The sequence below is a fragment of the Passer domesticus genome, chromosome 7 (assembly GCF_036417665.1).
Source record: "Passer domesticus isolate bPasDom1 chromosome 7, bPasDom1.hap1, whole genome shotgun sequence".
Lineage (NCBI taxonomy): Eukaryota > Metazoa > Chordata > Aves > Passeriformes > Passeridae > Passer > Passer domesticus.
In genome coordinates, this window is record NC_087480.1 from 51,964,135 (window position 1) to 51,984,050 (window position 19,916).

The window sequence follows — 19,916 nt, forward strand, 5'->3', positions numbered from 1 at the left end:
GTCATTTGTTATCTTGGGGTTGAATAGGTTTGTTCTCTTACTCTGGCTCCTTTCTACGTGCCAGCAGCTGTCTCTGACCTGTTTATAGGTCAGGTTCATCTTTGAGGTGGTTGATCATAATTGTATTTGAAACATGGTGATAGTGTGACCTGTGCATGGAATGGCATCATGGGTGGATTCTGTTAACTCTCCCTGTGGAGTTAAATGTTTTAGTGCTTTATGGCAATATGGGATCATCAAATGAGTCTCATGAGGACAAAGCAGTATTTCAAGATGATCCTCAGATCACATAGTGTAAAATTTTCCCATACAGCAAGTGCAGAAAAATAATACAACCATTCAACCTGGATGCATACTGTTATCCATCTGAATCCATTATTTAAATCTTGAAGACACAGCTCTATTTTCATGAGATTTTTAATTGATTATTTAAATGTTATGTACTTTTTTTTTTCATTTTTGCCAAGTCTTTCATGCCTGAATGCTATTTTGGTTTCTTTGCTGACTTTCATTTCTAGTGATTAGTCTCTTAACAAGCATAGGCTAGCCACTGCAGGTTTCCAGATACTTAAACTGTAGGATTTATATGTCAGTCCACATTTAAAATGAAACTAAAGGTTGTTATTTGTATACTTAAAACTCTATCTGTTAATTTTTACAGATGTGTTAACAGCTTTCAGTTAAACTAATGTCAAGATATGGTACATTTCATAGGATTGGTGTGTCAGTTGTTCTGTAATTTCCAGTGCTATGAGTATGTATAAATCTGTAAAAATCCATTTATTAAAAAATAAACTGTAAAATGGTTCCCAATTTTCATATACCTGAATGAAGGCCCAAGGGGCAGGGGGGAGCCTTCTATTACCCTCATTTATAGGCAAGCCAGATGGACTTTATCCATTTTAGGAGAAAAAGGTACTCAAGCAGAAACTGTCCCTGTCATGTTGCAGTCTGCACTGGATTTGTGTGGCTGAGGCCATTCAACCTGAATTTGTAGTAAGAGTAGCAGTTATCTTATAATTTAAATTAACATGACACATTCCATGCTTATCTGATGTTATGTCCTCATGGGGGTGATTTGGTTATTTTTCCAGGCAAGCCAACGTTTATGAAGGCTCCTGAAGATCAGATTGGGATTTCTGGAGGAGTGGCCTCTTTTGTGTGTCAGGCAACAGGAGAGCCCAAACCTCGTATCACGTGGATGAAGAAGGGGAAGAAAGTCAGTTCTCAGCGGTTTGAGGTAATTACCAAAAGAAAAAAAAAAGCCCAAACCCAAAAATTTGGTGATCAATCTAATCCTCACAGGTCTTAATTGCACAATAATCATCACTGCAACCTGGGTATCTCTTCATCACTTCAATACAGAGTGTAAAGCTTCAGTGTAAAGCAGGCTTCCTTCCCTGCAGCAATGCAATCTGTGGAGCAGGTGGTGTCCTTTGAGCATGATGCTGGAAACACACCAACAGGACATCCTCCTTTAGATGGGAGACTGGGGCTTACAGAGAATTGGATGGCAGATAAGAGCTGGATCTAGCAGTATTTTTCTCTTTTCATTGTCAGAATTTATAAGGCACCTCTTTGACCTGCAATCCCCAGTTGAATTCAAAAGTGAGATGCCAAAACACTACTGAAAATCATTCTAAGTGGTGGCTACTGCCATCCCTCCCCCAAAGGTACTTGGAAGGGGAATGGTGAAGGGTTAATTGACGTCCCTGTGAGCTAAAGTAGGAGAGAAAGGAAGGGAGAACAGCAGGTATCAGAAACATCTTTGAAAAGGGGTCCAATTTGGTTTATATTTTACATAGCAAATACATTTTCACTGACTTTCTCCACCTTTTTCTCCCCTTTCCTTTTTGGTGTTGGGCTCCCTTCTCTGAAACTGCCCTTGCAAATGTGACCCTTCTACAATTCTGCTGCCTTTTCTCTAATCCCCTGTCTTTGATGTTTTTGCTTTCCTGACTGGAGCACAAGATGACTTTGCTGCCCAGAATGGATTGATTCAACTCACCAATTTTAATCATGAATTCATATGTGAGCAGAAAACCTTGATTAAAGTAATCAATTTTAATCTTGTTTTACATTGTTATTTTTCCCTGGTAAAGGTTTTTTTTGTATAGTAACTATTTAAACATTCTAATTTGTAAGTAGATACAACCTTTATAGTGAATTTGGTGCTTGTTGTGGTTTAACAGAGGCCTATGCTATATTATATACATTTATATGAGCAATTTCATACCTCTGTTCACATCAGTTTGGATGCATGGCTTGTGTCAGGAGATAGTGATTATTTTTTTCCTAAGTAACTATTAATTTTACTTCATTATTAGTCTTAATTAGGGATAATTTGGAAGTAAGTTTAAATGGAGGAAAAAACCAAATCTGATGTACACATGCTAAGTTGTGACACAGAAGAAGTATCCGTTGTTAGCAAATTAACAACATTTTGGCCTCAGCATCTGTCTGGCCTTTAGTAGTTGTAGCTCTGTTCCTATCACATAGTGTTTGTTCAAAGGATAGTGAGGGCAAAAGAGATTTCTGCTGTTTCATCTCTTGGCTTTTTAGTCCTTATCACTGAAGTGAATTAATCTCTGTAGCTGACTTTGTCTTGTTTTAAAATTTAGCAGTCGCTCTGCCCTTTGTGAAGATTTAGTATATTGTCACAGTTTCGTGTTTAATTTAAAGATAAGTGTTTTTTAAAAATTAATTCTTTAAAGTGTATTATGGTGATATTCATATTTCTCTTTCTTTACCTGACTGTATTAGGGGTTTCTTCTTGAAACAGAAGGGCTATTCCTTCTAGCATGAGGAATAACAGATTTTTTTTGTGGTCTTTGTTACCTTTTGATTTCTTCCTATTTCTCCTGTCACTGCAGAGTCTTGTGGTGCATTGTTTTCCTCCTTCCTGTTCTCTTTCTTTTGATCTTTATGCTGTGGGAAGTGCTCCTAAACAGGCCCTTGAAAATTGGGTGAAAGTTTTGCATGGGGGTAGCAGCCCTAGGTTGACATCCAGGTCTGGAACGAAGGATCCTTTAAGTCTCTTCATCTCCCCCTCAGTTCCCAAGGGACAGGAGTGGGTGGCATCTGCCTTTCCCTCATGCTGTCACTGTCTGCACATCAGGTGGTATTTCCAACTTCTCTGTAATAGAAGAAGGGTGAGTTTGGCATTAATAGTGGCTTGAGGCTGTGCCTTCACAGCCTTGCTGTTATGAAATAGCATATAGTGATCCAGCTACAAACTAATAAATGCCTTTTTCTTCCATGTATAAGTCAGAGTAATGCATTTTTCAGCTTAGCAGGATGGATGGAAAGACAATGATTTATTAACGACTTAATTTATTTATGCTGGGGAAGGAAGTGTAATTACATCATTGTTGATTATACCAGAGTTGCAAAGTACCCAGTGCTGAAGAACATTAAAACCCCTCTCTGCTGGAGTTAGCATGCACTGTAGATGCTCCAGGTTTTATTCAAGTTTTGTTACTGTTTCCCTGCGATCCCACAGGAGTATATCATTCTCTTCCATCAAGGTGAAAGTTGGCACTAAATTGTTACCAGTGATTAGTAAAATCATTAGTGCAAATATGGCTCAGATGTTTTAAATCATCAGATTCACATCTTTATTACCAGGTTGATAATTTGTCAACCTTAATTGATCCATAAAGAACCTCATTGGATCTTCATTTGTTCTGGCCTCCTCAGAGGACAAATACCTGCTTGACACTGAAATTTTTGTGCTACTGCATTTGGAACACTTAACTCAGTGCATGGTATTTAGGGCTTACAGGGTTTGTTTTGTTTTGGTTTTTGTTCTTCAACCCCTAGATTGTTTTGACTTTCAGTGTTTGTTGCAGAAGGTGCCAGTAATGAAGTGCTTTCTTTTCATTTTCAAAGGTTATCGAGTTCGATGATGGATCGGGATCAGTTCTGCGGATACAGCCCCTGCGTGTCCACCGAGATGAGGCTATCTATGAGTGCACAGCCACCAATAGTGTGGGGGAGATAAACACCAGTGCCAAGTTAACTGTGTTGGAAGGTAAGGGGGAAGTTTTTGCATTCCTTAAGTGGCAGGAGACGTGGCTTTGGCAGCTACATGTTGATGTGCTTCATTTAAATGGTGTGGTGATATTCTAGCTTGATTGGGTAAAGCTCTGTTCTTCCTGCAGCAGTTGCTATAATTTCTCCTATAATAGAATATCATATTTTTGAGACAGTCATGGAAGGATTGCAGATTCTCAGCTGTCTTTAGTGTGTTTTTATTGTCTGATTGAGAGGTGTCATTTCTGACTTGGAGGGCTATCTACAGAGACATTTGTATACTTTTCTCATCTATTTGCTTTCATATAATACCCATCTTCAGGGTATCTAAGTATTGCATCTGACAATCAGAAACTTAATCTATGTTGCTTCCTTCTGTACCTTGCATCTTCTGGATTAAATCAGCACATAGATTTTCAGGTTACTCTTTAGGTTTTTAATGTGATGTAAAATTTAGTTGTGTTTATTTTTCACTGTACTCACAACTTTTAATTCTGTCTCTCCTGTTAAGGAATAGGTTTTTCTCCTTGTTTGCTGTACGAGCAGGTTTTATTTTGCTTGCTGTGTTGTTTCTGCTAAATGTTTGTGGAAAAACAGTTTATTAGATATAAACAGGCTTGTGAACACTTGATTTTTAAAAATATTAAGTTGTCGGAATTCTTTTCTGCTTTTAAGAGAGATGAGGTTTTTCCAGCACATAAATGTGTTCTATCATGTGTTTATATATAGGAATTTGTAAATGTACTGAGATGTTAGAAATCTGGGGCATTTGGCCGAATGCATTTTTACCCCTTACAAGCAGGAAAAGGCTTAGGCAAATTGCTTGAGGTTTGCAGATTGATGTAGAAACTTCTAAGTAAAGAAAAAACTAGACTGGAAAGTGTTTATTGTTGTAGGATTTTTGAATCAGAGGACAGTGGTTATCCCAGTGGTGAGTGTGCCAGCCACACATGACAAGTTGCCTATTGTTCCTTGTTCTCCCATCCCCATTTATAGCATAGAGGTAATCATATTTTCCTTTCTGCTCTGTGACAAAGAATACATTAAACAACTGTAATGTGCTCAGGCACCGTGGTGATGGGAATCATAGAAATCATTCAATACCTGATGTGATTGTGTATCTTGTTTCTGGAGGTGGGGCATCTTAAAGATCAGCTTGCTCTCCAGTAATAGTATTATTAAGAATAGGATAACAAGTGCTATAGACTTGAAAATTATTGGGGGACAAAAATCACATTCTTTTTGTTACTTCTTGCCTTTGCAGCAGTGTATGTGAGTGCACAAAGCTCACTGGAGCTCTTTCAGCTGTTCATGTGCAGATCTGCATTTAAATGCTTCCTGCAACTGGATTTTTGTGATACTGGATGCTTGAATACTACTCTTCCATGCACATTCCTGTTCCCTTTGGTTGTAGTTGCCTTTATCTTGGATGTGTATGCACATGCACACACACGCTAATAATTTATTTGCTCTGTGTTAAGTGTTCAAAGGCCCACAGAGACATGCCTTGCATCAAGGAGCACAACAGTATTTCTTAGCTTCATGGTGCTCCTGCTGATTTCCTGATGAGGTAAAACTTGCAGACCACCACATAAATAGGGAATGTTAGGAAACACCACAGACAGGAAAAGACATGCAGGCACACAGTTTAACAGCTGCAGAAGCAAAAGTCAGTAGCAGTCAAGCACTGAGCCTGCTTTTCTGTTTGGAGAATTCGTTTAATTGGGAGTAATGATAGTTGAACATGATCCCATCAGGTCAAAAACGATCTGCGGGCTGTGGGGGCTGTGTTTTCCACTCAACCTGAAGAGTATCGACCCCTTGCTGGGCACTCTTGTAATGGGCGAAATTAAGAAACATTTGCTGCCTAACAATTTGTATGTGCTCGTGCATATAGAATTGTGAGTTTGACTGCAAGGATGAAGAGCGTCATGTACCTTTTATGTTGGTTTAACTGACAAAGAAGGGGAGTTCTGTTATGATGTATTTTTATTTAGGAAAATATGTTTTACATTTCCCTTTTCTGAGACTTTTCTACAGTCAGCCTTGTAATTTTTCAGTCACGTTATCTTATTTTTCTGTATTGTCTGATAGAGATTATAATGTTTCTGCATTTTGTGACTATAATATTTTTTAAAGTCGCTATTAATACTTGTTTGCTTACATTTTGGCAAAGTAGATATTGCCGTGATTGTGGTTGTTTACTCTCAATGGCTTCCAAAAAATAGTGCCCAAATTCTGTGTTATGCCATCACTTTTCTAACATTAATTTTGTAGAGGTATTTGAAAATTATGCATTTAGTGTGGGACCCTTGGTACTCTCAAGACTGTCAACTAGGACTGGATTTTTCCCTCTGCTTTTGGGGTTAAAATAATTTCCGTAATTGGTCTCAGATGGCAGTTTGAATGATACAGACGTTCTGCATTTCCTTTCAAGAATTTGACTAATGCAGTGGTCCCTGGTGCATGACAAAGCTTATCGTAGACGTCCTCGTGGTTACATGCTGCTAAGTACACAGCATGTATTGATTTTTACATTAAAAATCCTTTATAACAATAAGTTTTAATGCTCCTTCTCACAATCTGCCTTTAGAACATAGGCCTTAACATTAAATCCAGAAGTCACAGTTAGGGTTCAGCAGGCTCCTTACTAGATGCCTTTGTAGCTAACTAAGCTGGAGCTTTATTTTATTTAGATTTCTGCGATGTATTACAGATCAGAAGCAGGTTATCCTTTCTAATTGCCAACTTATTTTATTCTGAGTATTAAGAGAGAAGCATGAGTCCAGTCTTCCTGGGGAATCAGGAATTCTCACATAAGTGAATCTCTTTTTAACAGTTTGGTTCCCTACTGCCCTTTTATTCTTTGCTTCCATGTCTCTCATTTTTCCCTTCTAACTGCAGATCCTGTTGTGACCAAACTACGTATACTTTGTGTAACTGGAAATTATTTCTCCAGTTGATAGTAGAAGAAACAGACATGCGTATACCTTCTCTTCTCATTTCTCCTGGGTAGCTGATAAGCTGAATTATGTATGAGTCATATTGAACATTTCTATCTTTTTTCCAATTATGACCTGAAGCAGCACAGAAGTATGTTTCTGCTTGGCAGAGGAGGAAAGCAGTGCAGGGAGGGGGAAAGCTAGAATAAATAAGCTGACACACATTCTCAAGAAAAGCCTCAGGGACAGTTAGTGGCACTAACAAATTAATAAATATATTATTCAGTGGTAATGTTGAGAATTACAGAACATTTTAAATAGGGAGGTTATATGAAATAAAAGTAGGAAGGATGCCAGCATGTGAGAACGTAGCAACAAGCTGATGTCAGGAGTGCAGAAGTCCATTATGTCCTTCTATGAGACTCATATGCTCTGCATTGCAGCTGTGTTGGGAAAGGTGATGGTAACAGTGTTTGTCTCTGGTTGCCTGTTCACCAAAGGATGCCTTCAGTCTGTTTTCTAGCAGTTTCCACCCAATGGGAAGGTAAGGAAAAGCAGTGGAAAAAAATGGTCTTCAAGGGGCAGGGAGAAGTATATTGATTCTTTGGGAGAAAAAGGTAGCTCAGATACAAAGTATGTTATCAGTCCCTTCTCCCAGGGCTTTCCAAATAGGACATTCAGTTTTGATTTCCAGAACTGGAAAACCAGTTAATTGCAACTGGTCCTTTAATGCTTTACAAGCAGTCTTTTTTTCACTCCCTTGTAATCCAGAGCATAGTCATATCCAAGTGACACTAAATATATTTGGTTTCATTTCCCTTTGTTTTTAAGTAGGTTAAATGAAAATACCATCTCCAATTTCCATTCTAGATCTATGCAAATCCCCTATGCCTCTATCCCAGACTCCTAATCATGTGGCATGTAGTTATTTGCCTGGAGAGTGCTGCCAGGCTCCACAGGAGAGCAACTCCTCTTAAAGAGGACAGACAGAAGAACCAAGGAAGTTCTTGCGCAGAGGGTTTCAGTTTCAAGGTAACCAGGAAATTTAAGTTTTGCTGGCTGGCTTTGTGCTGACAGAAGTTGAGGAAGTTTAGGAGCATTTCACTGCAGCCCTGGTGTTTTACTGTGAACAGAAACATCCCCATGGTATCAACATAGTGCTCAGCACAAATCCAAAGCACAGCCCAATACAAGCTACTATAAAAAAAAAAAAATTAAGTCTATCCCAGCCAAAACTAGCACACCTAAAAAGTTTCTGAGTGCAGCAGTTGTCCTGGGGTGGCAAGCACTTCTAGCATAACATAATTTGCTGTTTGCTGAACCATGTCATGAGCTTAATTTCTTTCACCATCTGCCAGCTGCATTCCAGTTCCTGGGGTTACCCTGTTTGAAATGCTGTAAATGGTAAACATTTGACTGTTACAAATGATTTCTGCAGAGAGCTAGATCTCGGAAGGCCTGAACCAATATGCCCTTTTTGTAAACATTCATCTAAAAGTGATTTTTGTCATTGGAATAGTAAACAGAAGTTAGTTAGTAAACAGAGCTATGTTTAATCCTTGTTTATGTTTGGTTAGTTACAAAAGGATCAGTTGGATCACTGTACTTTGGCTTCATTGCTTTTGCATCTTTTTGCCAGGAAGAATTTCTTGCAATTTGTTGTAAAATTGAAACAATTACAGAGTGGAAATTGAATCTGTTTGCATGACTGTGTAAATGAATTAAAGCTCCCTGTGCTCTGCTGCTCCTGGGATTGGTACTATTCTCTTCATGTCTCTGGTCAAGAGAGGACAGGTCTTTCTTCTACATGTTTAATGTTAATTAACTGTTCCAACATCCTTTGGTCTCTCCCTGGGAAGAAAGACTGCTGTGATCCTACTGCAGAAGTCCTACTCCTGTTCTTAGCTCTACAAAGGCAATTCCAATAGCACTTCCTGTAGGAGGCAGGCAGTTTATGGACCTCTGCAACTATGGCTTTCATGCACACGCAGTAACGCACAGAGAAATGAAGAAACCTGAGTCTGTCTGCTTTTCATTGGGTCTTGGCATGTCCTGTGCTCGTTAAAAAGAGAAACATTAAGCCAACTACTCATGGCCTCACTGCAAAGTTCAGGTCGTCACCTAAAAGAATCTAAATCTGAGCTCGTGTGGACCTGTGCTTTTGAGGCCTAAATAGTGTTCAAGGAAAGAGTGCATTGTACTGCTTGACAGCAGGTTGCCCAGTATTGGTTGGTCAATTCAGGAGCCCTGTCATCATGCTAAAAACTCCAGTTATTTCCCTAGCATTGACCAGTGTGGCTAAAAGGATCCTCTGAGGGGAACGAGGTGGTCTCTTAGTCCCACTGCATACAGAAGATTTAGGAGAATTTGTGATCAGTTTCAGTTAGACCAAGAACATTTACAGAGGCTGTTTTACTTGTATCACCATCATGTGCCATGCTGCCAAAACCTAGACTGCCATGGTATCTGAGAATGTGTTTCAGCTGCTTAAGTTTTGGTATCTATGGAGCACCTATCATTTTAATCCAGGTGTGGAACTCCTGGTTCTATGTATATTATGTTTATTTGCTGTTAAATATTGGATTCAGTAACAACATTAGTCCCACTCTTACAGTTTATTTTTATAATATTTAACAAGAGAGACTTTCTTGGCTGTGAGTGAAAGACAAAGAAGTAATTTCCTCAGGTGAAGAAAAGTTTTAACTGTTGTTGGTCTCTCCTTCAAACAGGAGAGTCAGCAGATCTTTAGAACGTATCAACCCAAATGCCATAATTTCCATTTCTTATCTCTGTTTAAATGATTAACTAATGGCACATAACCGTGTAATGTATCCGTGATAGCAAGTTCTCTCAGAAGACTGCCATGCACTAAGGTTAACATCCAGGTTCATTCCACAAGTTTATGAAGCAAGAAATACAACCTTTGAAAAGTTTTATATGAAATATCACATTGTTAATGCCAAGCTGAACCCTTTGGAGCTGTGCACTCCCATAAAACCTTGTGTCTGAATAGGTAGTGACCTCTTAATCTTGAGAACGTTTTTCTTTTGCAGCAAATGGCTGTTTCTGCATATTACCTCTCAAATGAGGTCCTATGAGATGACATCTGTAACAGGATGGGGTGTTGTCACAATTCTTAGCAGCAAGTTTCAGTGGTATTGCAATGCCCAAAAGCCGCACCTGCAGTTTGGGAAGGACTTTCCTGGTAAAAAGAAGTGAACTTTAAGCGTCAAACAAACAAGAATAAGAGTATATTCTGCAGAATTCTGCAAAAGCTGTATCACAGGTTTTATATTGCCAAGCAGCTTGAAGTTGTAATTGTGTGCTTATATCCTGTAAAAGACTTCTGAGAGCTTCTTGTCTCACATATTTGATTTATTCCAAGTTTATTTAACAGTTTGTAAGTTCTGACTTTGGTACTGGAAATGATTTTTAGCTTAATCTTTAGATTAAGAAATTCTGTTGCCAGTAGTAGTTGTCTCCATTTTATTTGCTTCATTTCTGAAGTCCCTCATGAAGATATTCAGATATGTGCATGTTTATTCACAGCCTTGTGGCAACCCACTGGTATCTTCTGTCTGTTATGAAAATGAATAATTGAGTCTTGGGCATTACTACTTCTTTTTTCTTGGGCTAGGGTGTTGAGACAAGTTGCTTCTCCCTCTGTGTTACCTTAGAGCTTCCTGGGAGATTGTCTTGAAAAGTGTGTCAGGCCGTTCTAGCGCTGCTCTGCTGTCAAAACGTTCAGCCTATTCCTATAGGTAAATGAGGCACAAGCAGATTAGCTGAGCTCTCTCACAGGGATGTGCTCATGCAGGCAGGTTTCTGTCTTGCTGGAGAGGTGTCCCTGTGGGTTGCCATCTCCCAGCTGAGGCCAGGGATGGCCAGATGACTGCTTCTGCCTCTGTGTTCCAGTTTGAAATCAGACAGGTTAGATTAAATTGTCTGTGGTTTAAGTTAATCTGTTTTGACTCTCTGTTGGAACAGATCATCGGTCCCAGCTGGGAGGCAGCAACCACCAGCACTGCCTTTCGTGTCCCTGCAGAAAGGCTGGCATTCCCTTGTGCCCTGACCCCCTATGCTCACAACCATGTTTGGAAAGCTTTGACAGCACTGGGATTGTGATGGTCAGTAGGCAGTAAAACCAGGGGGGGAAACACGTCACAGGCCTAGGCTAAGAAGAGTGGTAGTCTGAAAATGGCAGGGGAATGGAGCAGCAAAGTGAAGGCTGCCAAGGAGGACGACCGTGTCCTGTAAAGTTCTTCTACTAGATATTATGGAGGAAGAAAAGGCAAAAATAACATAGGTGTAATTCAAATACTGTAAATCTCAAAGCAGATTATTTTGGGAAAATGAGTGTTTGTTTAGGTCCTAGTTAAGCAGAAGGGGGCCAGCTAAGCCTCCCCTTGCTCTAAAATCCCTGCATGAGTTTCATGGGAGTCAGTCTTGTTTTTGATTCTCCTGGCCTCAGTGCTTTCTCCTATTCTGCACCTGTTCCTGTTTGATTTCAGGGACTTTTCTGAACATGCTTTACTAGGGATGTACACACAAGGAGTCTTGTAAAGGCCTTTTCAAAAGCACTGATGAATTGATGAATTTTGGAGATAGAGGTTTGAATGGACTCTAGGGTCATAGCTGCTTTTTTGATTCAGTTGGTCACTGGCTAGCATAACTTCTCTGCATTTATCTGACTCTCCTCTCCTCTCCTCTCCTCTCCTCTCCTCTCCTCTCCTCTCCTCTCCTCTCCTCTCCTCTCCTCTCCTCTCCTCTCCTCTCCTCTCCTCTCCTCTCCTCTCCTCTCCTCTCCTCTCCTCTCCTCTCCTCTCCTCTCCTCTCCTCTCCTCTCCTCTCCTCTCCTCTCCTCTCCTCTCCTCTCCTCTCCTCTCCTCTCCTCTCCTCTCCTCTCCTCTCCTCTCCTCTCCTCTCCTCTCCTCTCCTCTCCTCTCCTCTCCTCTCCTCTCCTCTCCTCTCCTCTCCTCTCCCCCATGTTTCCAAGCAATATGTGCTAGCTTTACAGCAAAAATTCTAATTATTTCTTATCTTTCGTACTATTACTGTCACTTAAGGTGATTTGGCTCTTCTGACTTGATTTTTTTGACTGTCATCTTTATTTACAGCATCTCCGTAGCACTGTCAATTTAAGCCCCAACTTTTGTGCAAAGGCTGCTAACGAATCTCATCATTTCAAAACTGATGTACGAGGAACTTGTTGATAGGGACCATTATTGCACGACTAATAAAAAATAGCTGACAGGAGAGTGGAGTTGATTAGGTGACAGTGAGCCCTGATTTAGCTCTTCAAATGTTTATTTGGTAATAACTAGTCTGAGGATGGACCTGGTGCCTCTCAGATGATAAAATTATTTTGGAGGACTATTATTTGGAAGAAAATACTTTTATTAATGAACTGTGTATGCAGTGTTCTAGAAGCCTTTCAGAGAAGGAGAAAAAAGGCATGAAACCCCATAATTATAAATTAATCATTTACTCATTGTAAAAGGCATTTAATGGAAATTTATTTAATTCATTTAGAACAGGCAAATGAGAACTTGATTCCTTTAGATAATTTGTGTAACTGTAAACCTTGTCAGAATAACCCACACACATTTCTTGTCAGATTCAACATCTAATGGTGACCATTGGAAACTAAAATAATATGTCTTTATCATCAGATGTTTCAAAAGACCTTTCTTACGGCTGGATCTCTTTCAAGCTGCCTTGTTCTGAGAGCATCTGTGGCAACCTGTTATTGACAGATGTGCTCTCTGTAGCTGGTATGTCAGTCCTGCTGCTGTCTCCTGCTGACTAATAAAGTTTGTTGCTGGTGTGTATTTGTAGAGTCTTTGAAGTCTGTTAGGTTGTGGAATAGCCTTCTGAAAGAAGTAGTAACTAATTGCTTAACTCCTGGAAATTAATTGGAAATGCTGCTTGATAATGCCACGTGGATTATCTGCTTTGCTTACAAGGAAAAAATGGAAGGGCAAGAGCAAGGTGTCTGGAAAGCCTTTCTGAGGCATTAACTATTTTTGCACAATTATCTTTTGTATCTACTCATAGCCAAGAGACTGCCCACAGCTTAGTGACCTGTTGTCATTTACTGGCATGCCGTGGCTTACACAGTCACTTAAGATGGTGATCTTCTGTACCTTCTTGTGCAAAAATGGGAGAATATATCCCCTTGATAAAACTGGAGAGTAGGTTCTCCAATGGAAAACAGAGACTGGAGAGTGCGGAATGTGATAACTATGATTGTGGGGAATGCAGTGATTACTGCTACAATAGCAAAAACTGTGTGCAAGGAAGGTTCCATCCAACCATCTTAGGTTCAGTGTCTTATCTTCTTCCTCTCACTAAAAAATTAAAGTCACAGCCCCAGTTAAGTAATTCTTGGGAAAATCAACATTTCAAAATGTAAGCCAGAAAAGTGTGAAACTGGAATAAAAGTGCATGCTAATAAATCTGCAACAGTAACAGCTTGTCAGAAGAGAGCATATCCATGCAGAGGTATGTGTGTTTCTTACTATACCTCTGGAAGAGAGCATTCAATAAGTATTTTAACTTTCTCTCCTGTAGAAAACGGAAAATCATGTAACTGCTGCTGATGGGCTGCCTTTTGGTCTTAGTCTGAGGTGCAAAACAAAGCAGGTTTTGCACTGAAGACCTGTAATATTGATCATTCCAACAGCTGGTTTCTGCATATGATGCTTATTCACAAGATTCACAAGTAGTTGTCCTTATGATCTCTTGTTGGTCTTGTGTTGTTTATAATACAGCATGATGTCAGGAAGGCTCTATAGTTGTGATGCTTATTAAAATGCAGTGCCCAGATAATGAGCAAAAGGAATAATTTGCCCTAATTTTGGATGCAAGAAGTAATTGTTGTGAACATTTGTTGTTAATTTTAACTTGAGCTGCTTGCGACTAAAGTATGTTTGGTATCAAGCAAGATAAGCTAAAATATATGCATTCTACGTGCTGTCTTAGAAGCCCAGTGTTGTAGTAGTAAAATACCACCTTCCCCATAGACTTTTCTAACAGCTGTTTATTCTTGTGGTTATTTCAGTTGGATAATAAAGTAAGTGACTCTTTCTGGCACTCCCACCTGCTCAGATTCTTTCTGCCCAGAGCTCCGGAATAGCTCTTTCAAATCCTTTATCCTAAGGAAACCAGCAGGTGTGAGGTATAATAAGATCTGTCTTTTCAAGATTATCTAGTGCCTTGATGAGGTAGGTTGGATGTTGCAATGGGAAAACACTGCAGTATATTCATCTGTCGTACTAATCCTTTGCTCTGTTCCTTCAATCCTTTTATCACAAGGGTCCAGCATGGATGAAACCTTTCCAGGTTCTTGGGTGTTAGAGTTGAGTGGAGAAGTCTAAATAGCAATCAGAGCTATAACTTTTTCCATCTATAGTGTGTGAATGTTCACTGTTGAGTTGCTGTTCCAAGGGGGGGCTGGGGAAAATTTCCTTGTGGTAAGAGTGCCTGTCAGCACAGGATGCAGAATGCTTTAAGTAAAACTGGCTGCACAAAGTGCTGCAGGCAGTAGAACTGGTATTGTGATATTTTAGCTTTGATACTACTGGAAAGGTGTTGGAAATATTAACCTTTTGGAGACCATAAAAACACAGAACCTTGCTTTTTGGTACTACAGCTCCAAAATGGTGTTTTGTTTACAAGCAAGGCAATATTGGAATTTATTTTTCTGTATCTCTTTGGTTTAGACATTTCCACAGTTGGTCCCAGTGAGGAGAAAGTCCTTGGAGAGAGAACAGAAATGATAAATACAGTGATGAAAAATGCATAAGCTGCACACGGGGTGGTACTAACAAAAGCTGCTGCAGGGGAAGGTAATGGATTGGGGAATGCATAGTCCAAGGTGACAAGACATCCAGTATAAAGAAGGTCAGGAGCTGGAACAGAATCAGCCTTCTAAAGAGAGCCTGCATCTCCTTCACTTTGAGAGGGAGGGAGAGTAGTGCATGCCAGCAGTGCTACAATTCATGGAAGTGCCTTCCAGATGGAGCTCCACTCTGAATGTGTGACTAACAAGCCAAGCTAAGCAGAGCTGCTTGTTCCCTGGAGCCTGTCTGGAAGGGAGACAAGAGTCCAGCTGAACCCCTGGCAGGTATTAATGCACTGAAAGCCTACATATGGTAGAGATTAATATGGTTTACCTGGAAGAGTGAAGAGGTCAGCAGGGAAAGCCTTTGCTTGCATGGACCTTGCTTTGTTAGAAGATAGGGTGCGGTTTTCTGTCTCCTGGTTAATTTGGACAGAGATTTTCTGTAAGAATATCACTGATGTGACACCTATCTGGATTATGCATGTCACCGACAAACTCAGCATTGAAGTTGTTGAATGGATTGAGGCCAGGGGAAAACTCAGTGTGTGTTCTTTGCAAATAAATGATTTGGTTGCTTGATTTGGACGTGCATTTGTCCCTTCAAAAGTAGCATTGCAGAGAATCTTAGCTGATGCTTTGCCTGCAGGAGTAATCTGGCCTTGTGGAAAAAACAGCAGTTGTTTTGCCTAGAGGTGGTAGGCTCAGTCAGAGTCCATCTGATTGGCATGTAGGGCACATCCCAGCATTGTAACTTCTGCTGCCATGTGTTCCAGGTCCTGAGGAAGAAATTGCTGATCAGATGAGTAGTATCCAGACTTGAATTTAGCAAACATGAATTAAATCTTTATCCTTTGCAGTAGGACTTTCAAAAGGGAGGAAAAATAAAAGGGTTCTGGAGAATTTGTGTTTTTACTAATTAGACACTAAAAATTATAGAAGTACTAAAAAAATAATAAAATAAACCTTTAGCTCTTGCCCCAGGCATGAATTTACTAGCTTTAGTTTGTTGTGCAGTTCGGTTCATTGATCTTGTCACAATTGATGATTCATTAAGTTGTGACTACTGTAGAAATTACAATGCACAGATGTAGCTGAACTGCACATCTGTGTGTTCCCAATGTGTTAATGATTTAAAAATGCACTTTCTCTCTGGCCATCCACTGTGCTTCAAGTGCCAACTGACACTTTGTATTACTGAGCCATTTGTTGTGGTTGGCAGAGGAAAAGTCTTTTGGTTCTCCTTGTACTTTTTTGTGACTTCTCTCCATATTTCAGATAGCTGAATTTGATTTTCCCAGCAACCCTGGCCTTGCAGAATGCGAGCTGATGTCAGTCCCTTTGCAGGCTGCCACTTTTTTCAGTGTCACCTCCTTTCTCCTGGTGTTTGCTGGCAGCATTTGGGGTTGTTTTCTGCACCGAATCATGGGGAATATGTCAAACTGAAAAGCAGGATTTTCTGGTTTACTTGCTTCCCAGGATTCTGAATTTTAATTTTTGAAGTTTGTGTGAGGTGGTGTTGGCTTTTGAGAAGACCTCAGAAACTTTCAGTGTATTGACTTAAAGGCTGACTGGCACCAACAATTCAAAAATGTCTGGCAACCATAAAATATCTTAATTGTTAAACCTAACCCTAGCCTCTTCCCCTAGTTCAAACCAGTATACAGACTGGCCCTTATTAGGGACTTGCATTTGATAAAAGCAGAAATCTGGAGTTGTCTGTCTAATGGAGTGTGGCTTTGCATTGATGAGGCAAGCTATACCCACTATTAAATCATAGTAAGGTTCTGGCTGTGTTGTGTAGTTAATGCATTTTCTTGTGGTTACATTCTGTCTCTAACACCACTTTCCAGTGCAGCCAAACCCATAAGACTCCTCTTGCTTCAGGCCTTTCAGGGAGTACCCAGGGAGAGCAGACTGCATCTGTTCAGGCACGTACCAGCCACTGTACGTGGCTCTCTGTCCACTTTCAGTTTATCATAGGCTCTGGAGAGGGTCCATGTCTGGTATCTCTTACTTGCATCTTCTTCAGTTCAGCCATGCAGACATTTGTTAAAGGATGTCTTTAAGAAATTATACACTATACCATCCAAAAAAGTGCTAAGCAGCTCTAAGTCCAGCACTAACTGGTCAGTTTACTCCAATCATTTATATGCAATTCCATTGCTGAAACTGTGTAATCTCAACTCCAGTTCAAGCCATTCGTTTCTTCTGAGATTGTAAACCCTCTTCTCTGCTCTCTGTATGTTTGAGATCGCTTTTTCCACATAGGCTTCTGTAAACCCTCTTCAACAGGCTGAACATTTGAGCTCATTAAGCCCCTGTTGTTTGTCTTATTTTCTAGCACCTGGCTTCCCTTTTTAGATCATCTTGAAATTCTCTGTGCTGTTTTTGTGCTTTTCTAGAAGTACATGCATTGCAATTCACAGTCTATTTTGCTGATATAAGAAACAGCTGCAATGATTGAAACTGAAAGTTAGTATTTTTTTTCTTTTTCTTTTTTCTTTTTTTTTTTTTTTTTTTGGCCGGGAGTCAATTATGAGTGCCAGAGAAATCTGTAAGGACCATGCTTGGAGCGATGGTTCCTTCAAGTACATGGTTCTCTGGCCTCTACTGATGTGTACCTCAGGCATTTTTCAACTGAAGGCAGTGGGTTTAGTCAAACTAATGAAAGAAGAATCTAGTTATGCTTTGAACTTTAACTTCTGGTGTGCATATAATATTGCATATAGCAAGATGTTTCCCAGCTTCACTGTGTGGTCTGTAAAAACGATAATGTTAATGTCTGATATAATTTATGCCCTGCGGTCTTTGTACTAGAAGGGACAGTGGGTTGTTGTTACTGTTATTACAAGGCACTCTGGATTTAATTGCTCTCTTTGCATCCATGCTTGTGTCTTCATGCTGAAAAGTGCTGGTATATTTAGTTGTGATTTAACCTGTGTTGTTTGCAATAGCAAAATTATGTGTCCTCATGTGGTAGAAACAGGGCTTGGCAGCACTGTGGGGTAGCTTTACCTTATCTGGCACAGTACTGAATATTGTGAGACCTTTCAATTGCCATCTTCCGGGACTCCTTCCATCTTGCAGGTTGAGCATATGGTTTTCTCATTCCTGTGGCAACTGAGTACACATCTGGAAGACTCCGGGAACCCTTTTTGTCCATGTGATTCAGTGTACGGGGTCAGACTAGACAAAAGATGAAAGTTCAGGAGGGGTTTTGTGATAAACAGTAGGAGGGAACTTGCCTCAGTGACTCAAGGTATTTTTTTCAAATTTTTGTGTTCAGATGACCTTGTACTCTCTTTTATTCAGATGTAATAAGTTGGATGTTGCCTCATTAATCCTGCGCAGTTTGCAGCAGTAGCCTGTCTTTGTTATTTATAATGCAAGATGCTCCATGATTGTGAGGCAGGATGTGCTTTGCATCTTGCCTCAGTAGCTGTGGTGAGGGTGTTTCCCTTAAGGCAAGAGCTTAGCAGCTGTGGAAGGCTATATCCGGGTCTTCATTGCGTGTTGATCTTGGCAGCAGAAGCATGCACATTCCCCATCTCCAGACTTGAGCAAGGGCTTTTACCCAGCAGAAGGAAATTTCAAAAGCCATCAAGCACCAGGGCAATTTTTCACTCCCTACCTCACTAAAATTCAGCCCTGGATCAGTGAATGTGTCCCAGTATTCAGGATCTCCAGTTCAAGTGTTTGAGCTACTTGATGCAAATGAAGGATGGTAAATGACCATCAACTGACTTGATTGAAGTCAGCTTCCCCTTTTTTCTTAGAACATTTAAACCTAACACGACTGAGCTGTTATTTGTGAGGTATACAAGTCCTAAGCAATGCTGCAGTAAATTGAGGAATGGAGCTGCGCCAGACAGAACAGGTTCTCTTGATCTTCTCTTCCACTTTTATATGCAGAAAGGCAAGAGAACTCAGGAGTGTCCTGTATCCCATCTAGTCCTGTGCTGCTGAGTAGTGCCTTTATCTGACCAGTGGCAAATACATAGTGTTCATGATAAAAATAAAAATGGCATGCTTAACAAAACTGTCTGAAATATAAGTCACAAAACTTGACAGCTCATCATCTCCACCTTCCTAACGACTGTGTCACTAACACTCATTGAAGCACAGAATTGAAATGCCTTCTCTTATCACTTAACCTGTTCTTTTATGGTGTACTTTTTTTTTTTTTTTTAGAATTGCAGCACTGTTGGCCTTTAGATCAGTGCTGCTATTCTAAGCCTGGCAAATGCTGGTTTTCTATGGCTGAAAAATGAGTCTGCAGAATCTGAATATAACCTAGTGATTCATTACTTCATGCACTTTTCAGTTTGCGATATAACATGCTGAATTTCATGGAAACTGGACCTCACTGCCAAATAACAGAGTTTGAACTTGTTCTCCTTGTGGCATTAATTTACAGCTACTGTGGAGAATCAGATCAGATCAGAGGGGTGCAGACACAGGATTCACCAGCAGAAATTACCCAGATTCCAGTTACACAGTTAACAATGACTCTGTAGTGCTGTTAGTGTGACCCTTTCAGCATTTTTAAACTTATTTTGGCATTTCTTGTAGAAGGCCATTCTATCTTAATGACATTCCTGACAGATACTCATGGAAAACTGCGATCTTTAGAACTGAAGCTCTGTAGGTAATTACAAGTTTCACTAGAGTTTTAGCTAAACTATAGGAAGTTTTGCCAGTGTTTCATCCCATCACCAGTACATGTTCCAGGCTATTTTTCATTCTCAGTTAGGAAGGAAAGTGAATGTTGTTTCTAATTTAAGTTCTACTGCATTTCCAGTAAGCAGCATTTGAGAGAGTACGCAGAAGTCCAAAGTTTGTTTAGAATAGAGGTGCAGCTCTGTAGGTTGACTGTGCTTATCTTCAGTATGCCAGTCAGCTGCCTTAGATGATAACCTTTCACTTCAACAATAGAATTAAAAGCAGCTTTTGTTTATTCCTCTACCATAATATTTTTATAAAAGTCTGCATATGATCTGCTAATGCCTTTCAGGGAAGCAGAAGTATACTAAATGCCATTTTTCAGGACATATTTGTGTGTTACCATGTCAGCTGCTTTGTGCAGCAGTGCA

The 19,916-nt window shown here is 40.0% G+C and overlaps 1 protein-coding gene across 16 annotated transcripts in view; it reads left to right on the forward strand.

The window, feature by feature from the left end:
• PTPRF (protein tyrosine phosphatase receptor type F) overlaps positions 1-19,916 on the forward strand; it is a 375,635-nt gene that overhangs the window by 180,526 nt on the left and 175,193 nt on the right. For all 16 annotated transcript variants that reach the window (XM_064428625.1, XM_064428623.1, XM_064428629.1 and 13 more), the window contains exons 4-5: positions 1,095-1,240; positions 3,892-4,033. In XM_064428625.1, coding sequence (XP_064284695.1) covers positions 1,095-1,240; positions 3,892-4,033 — 288 coding nt within the window. The remainder of the gene's footprint in view (positions 1-1,094; positions 1,241-3,891; positions 4,034-19,916) is intronic.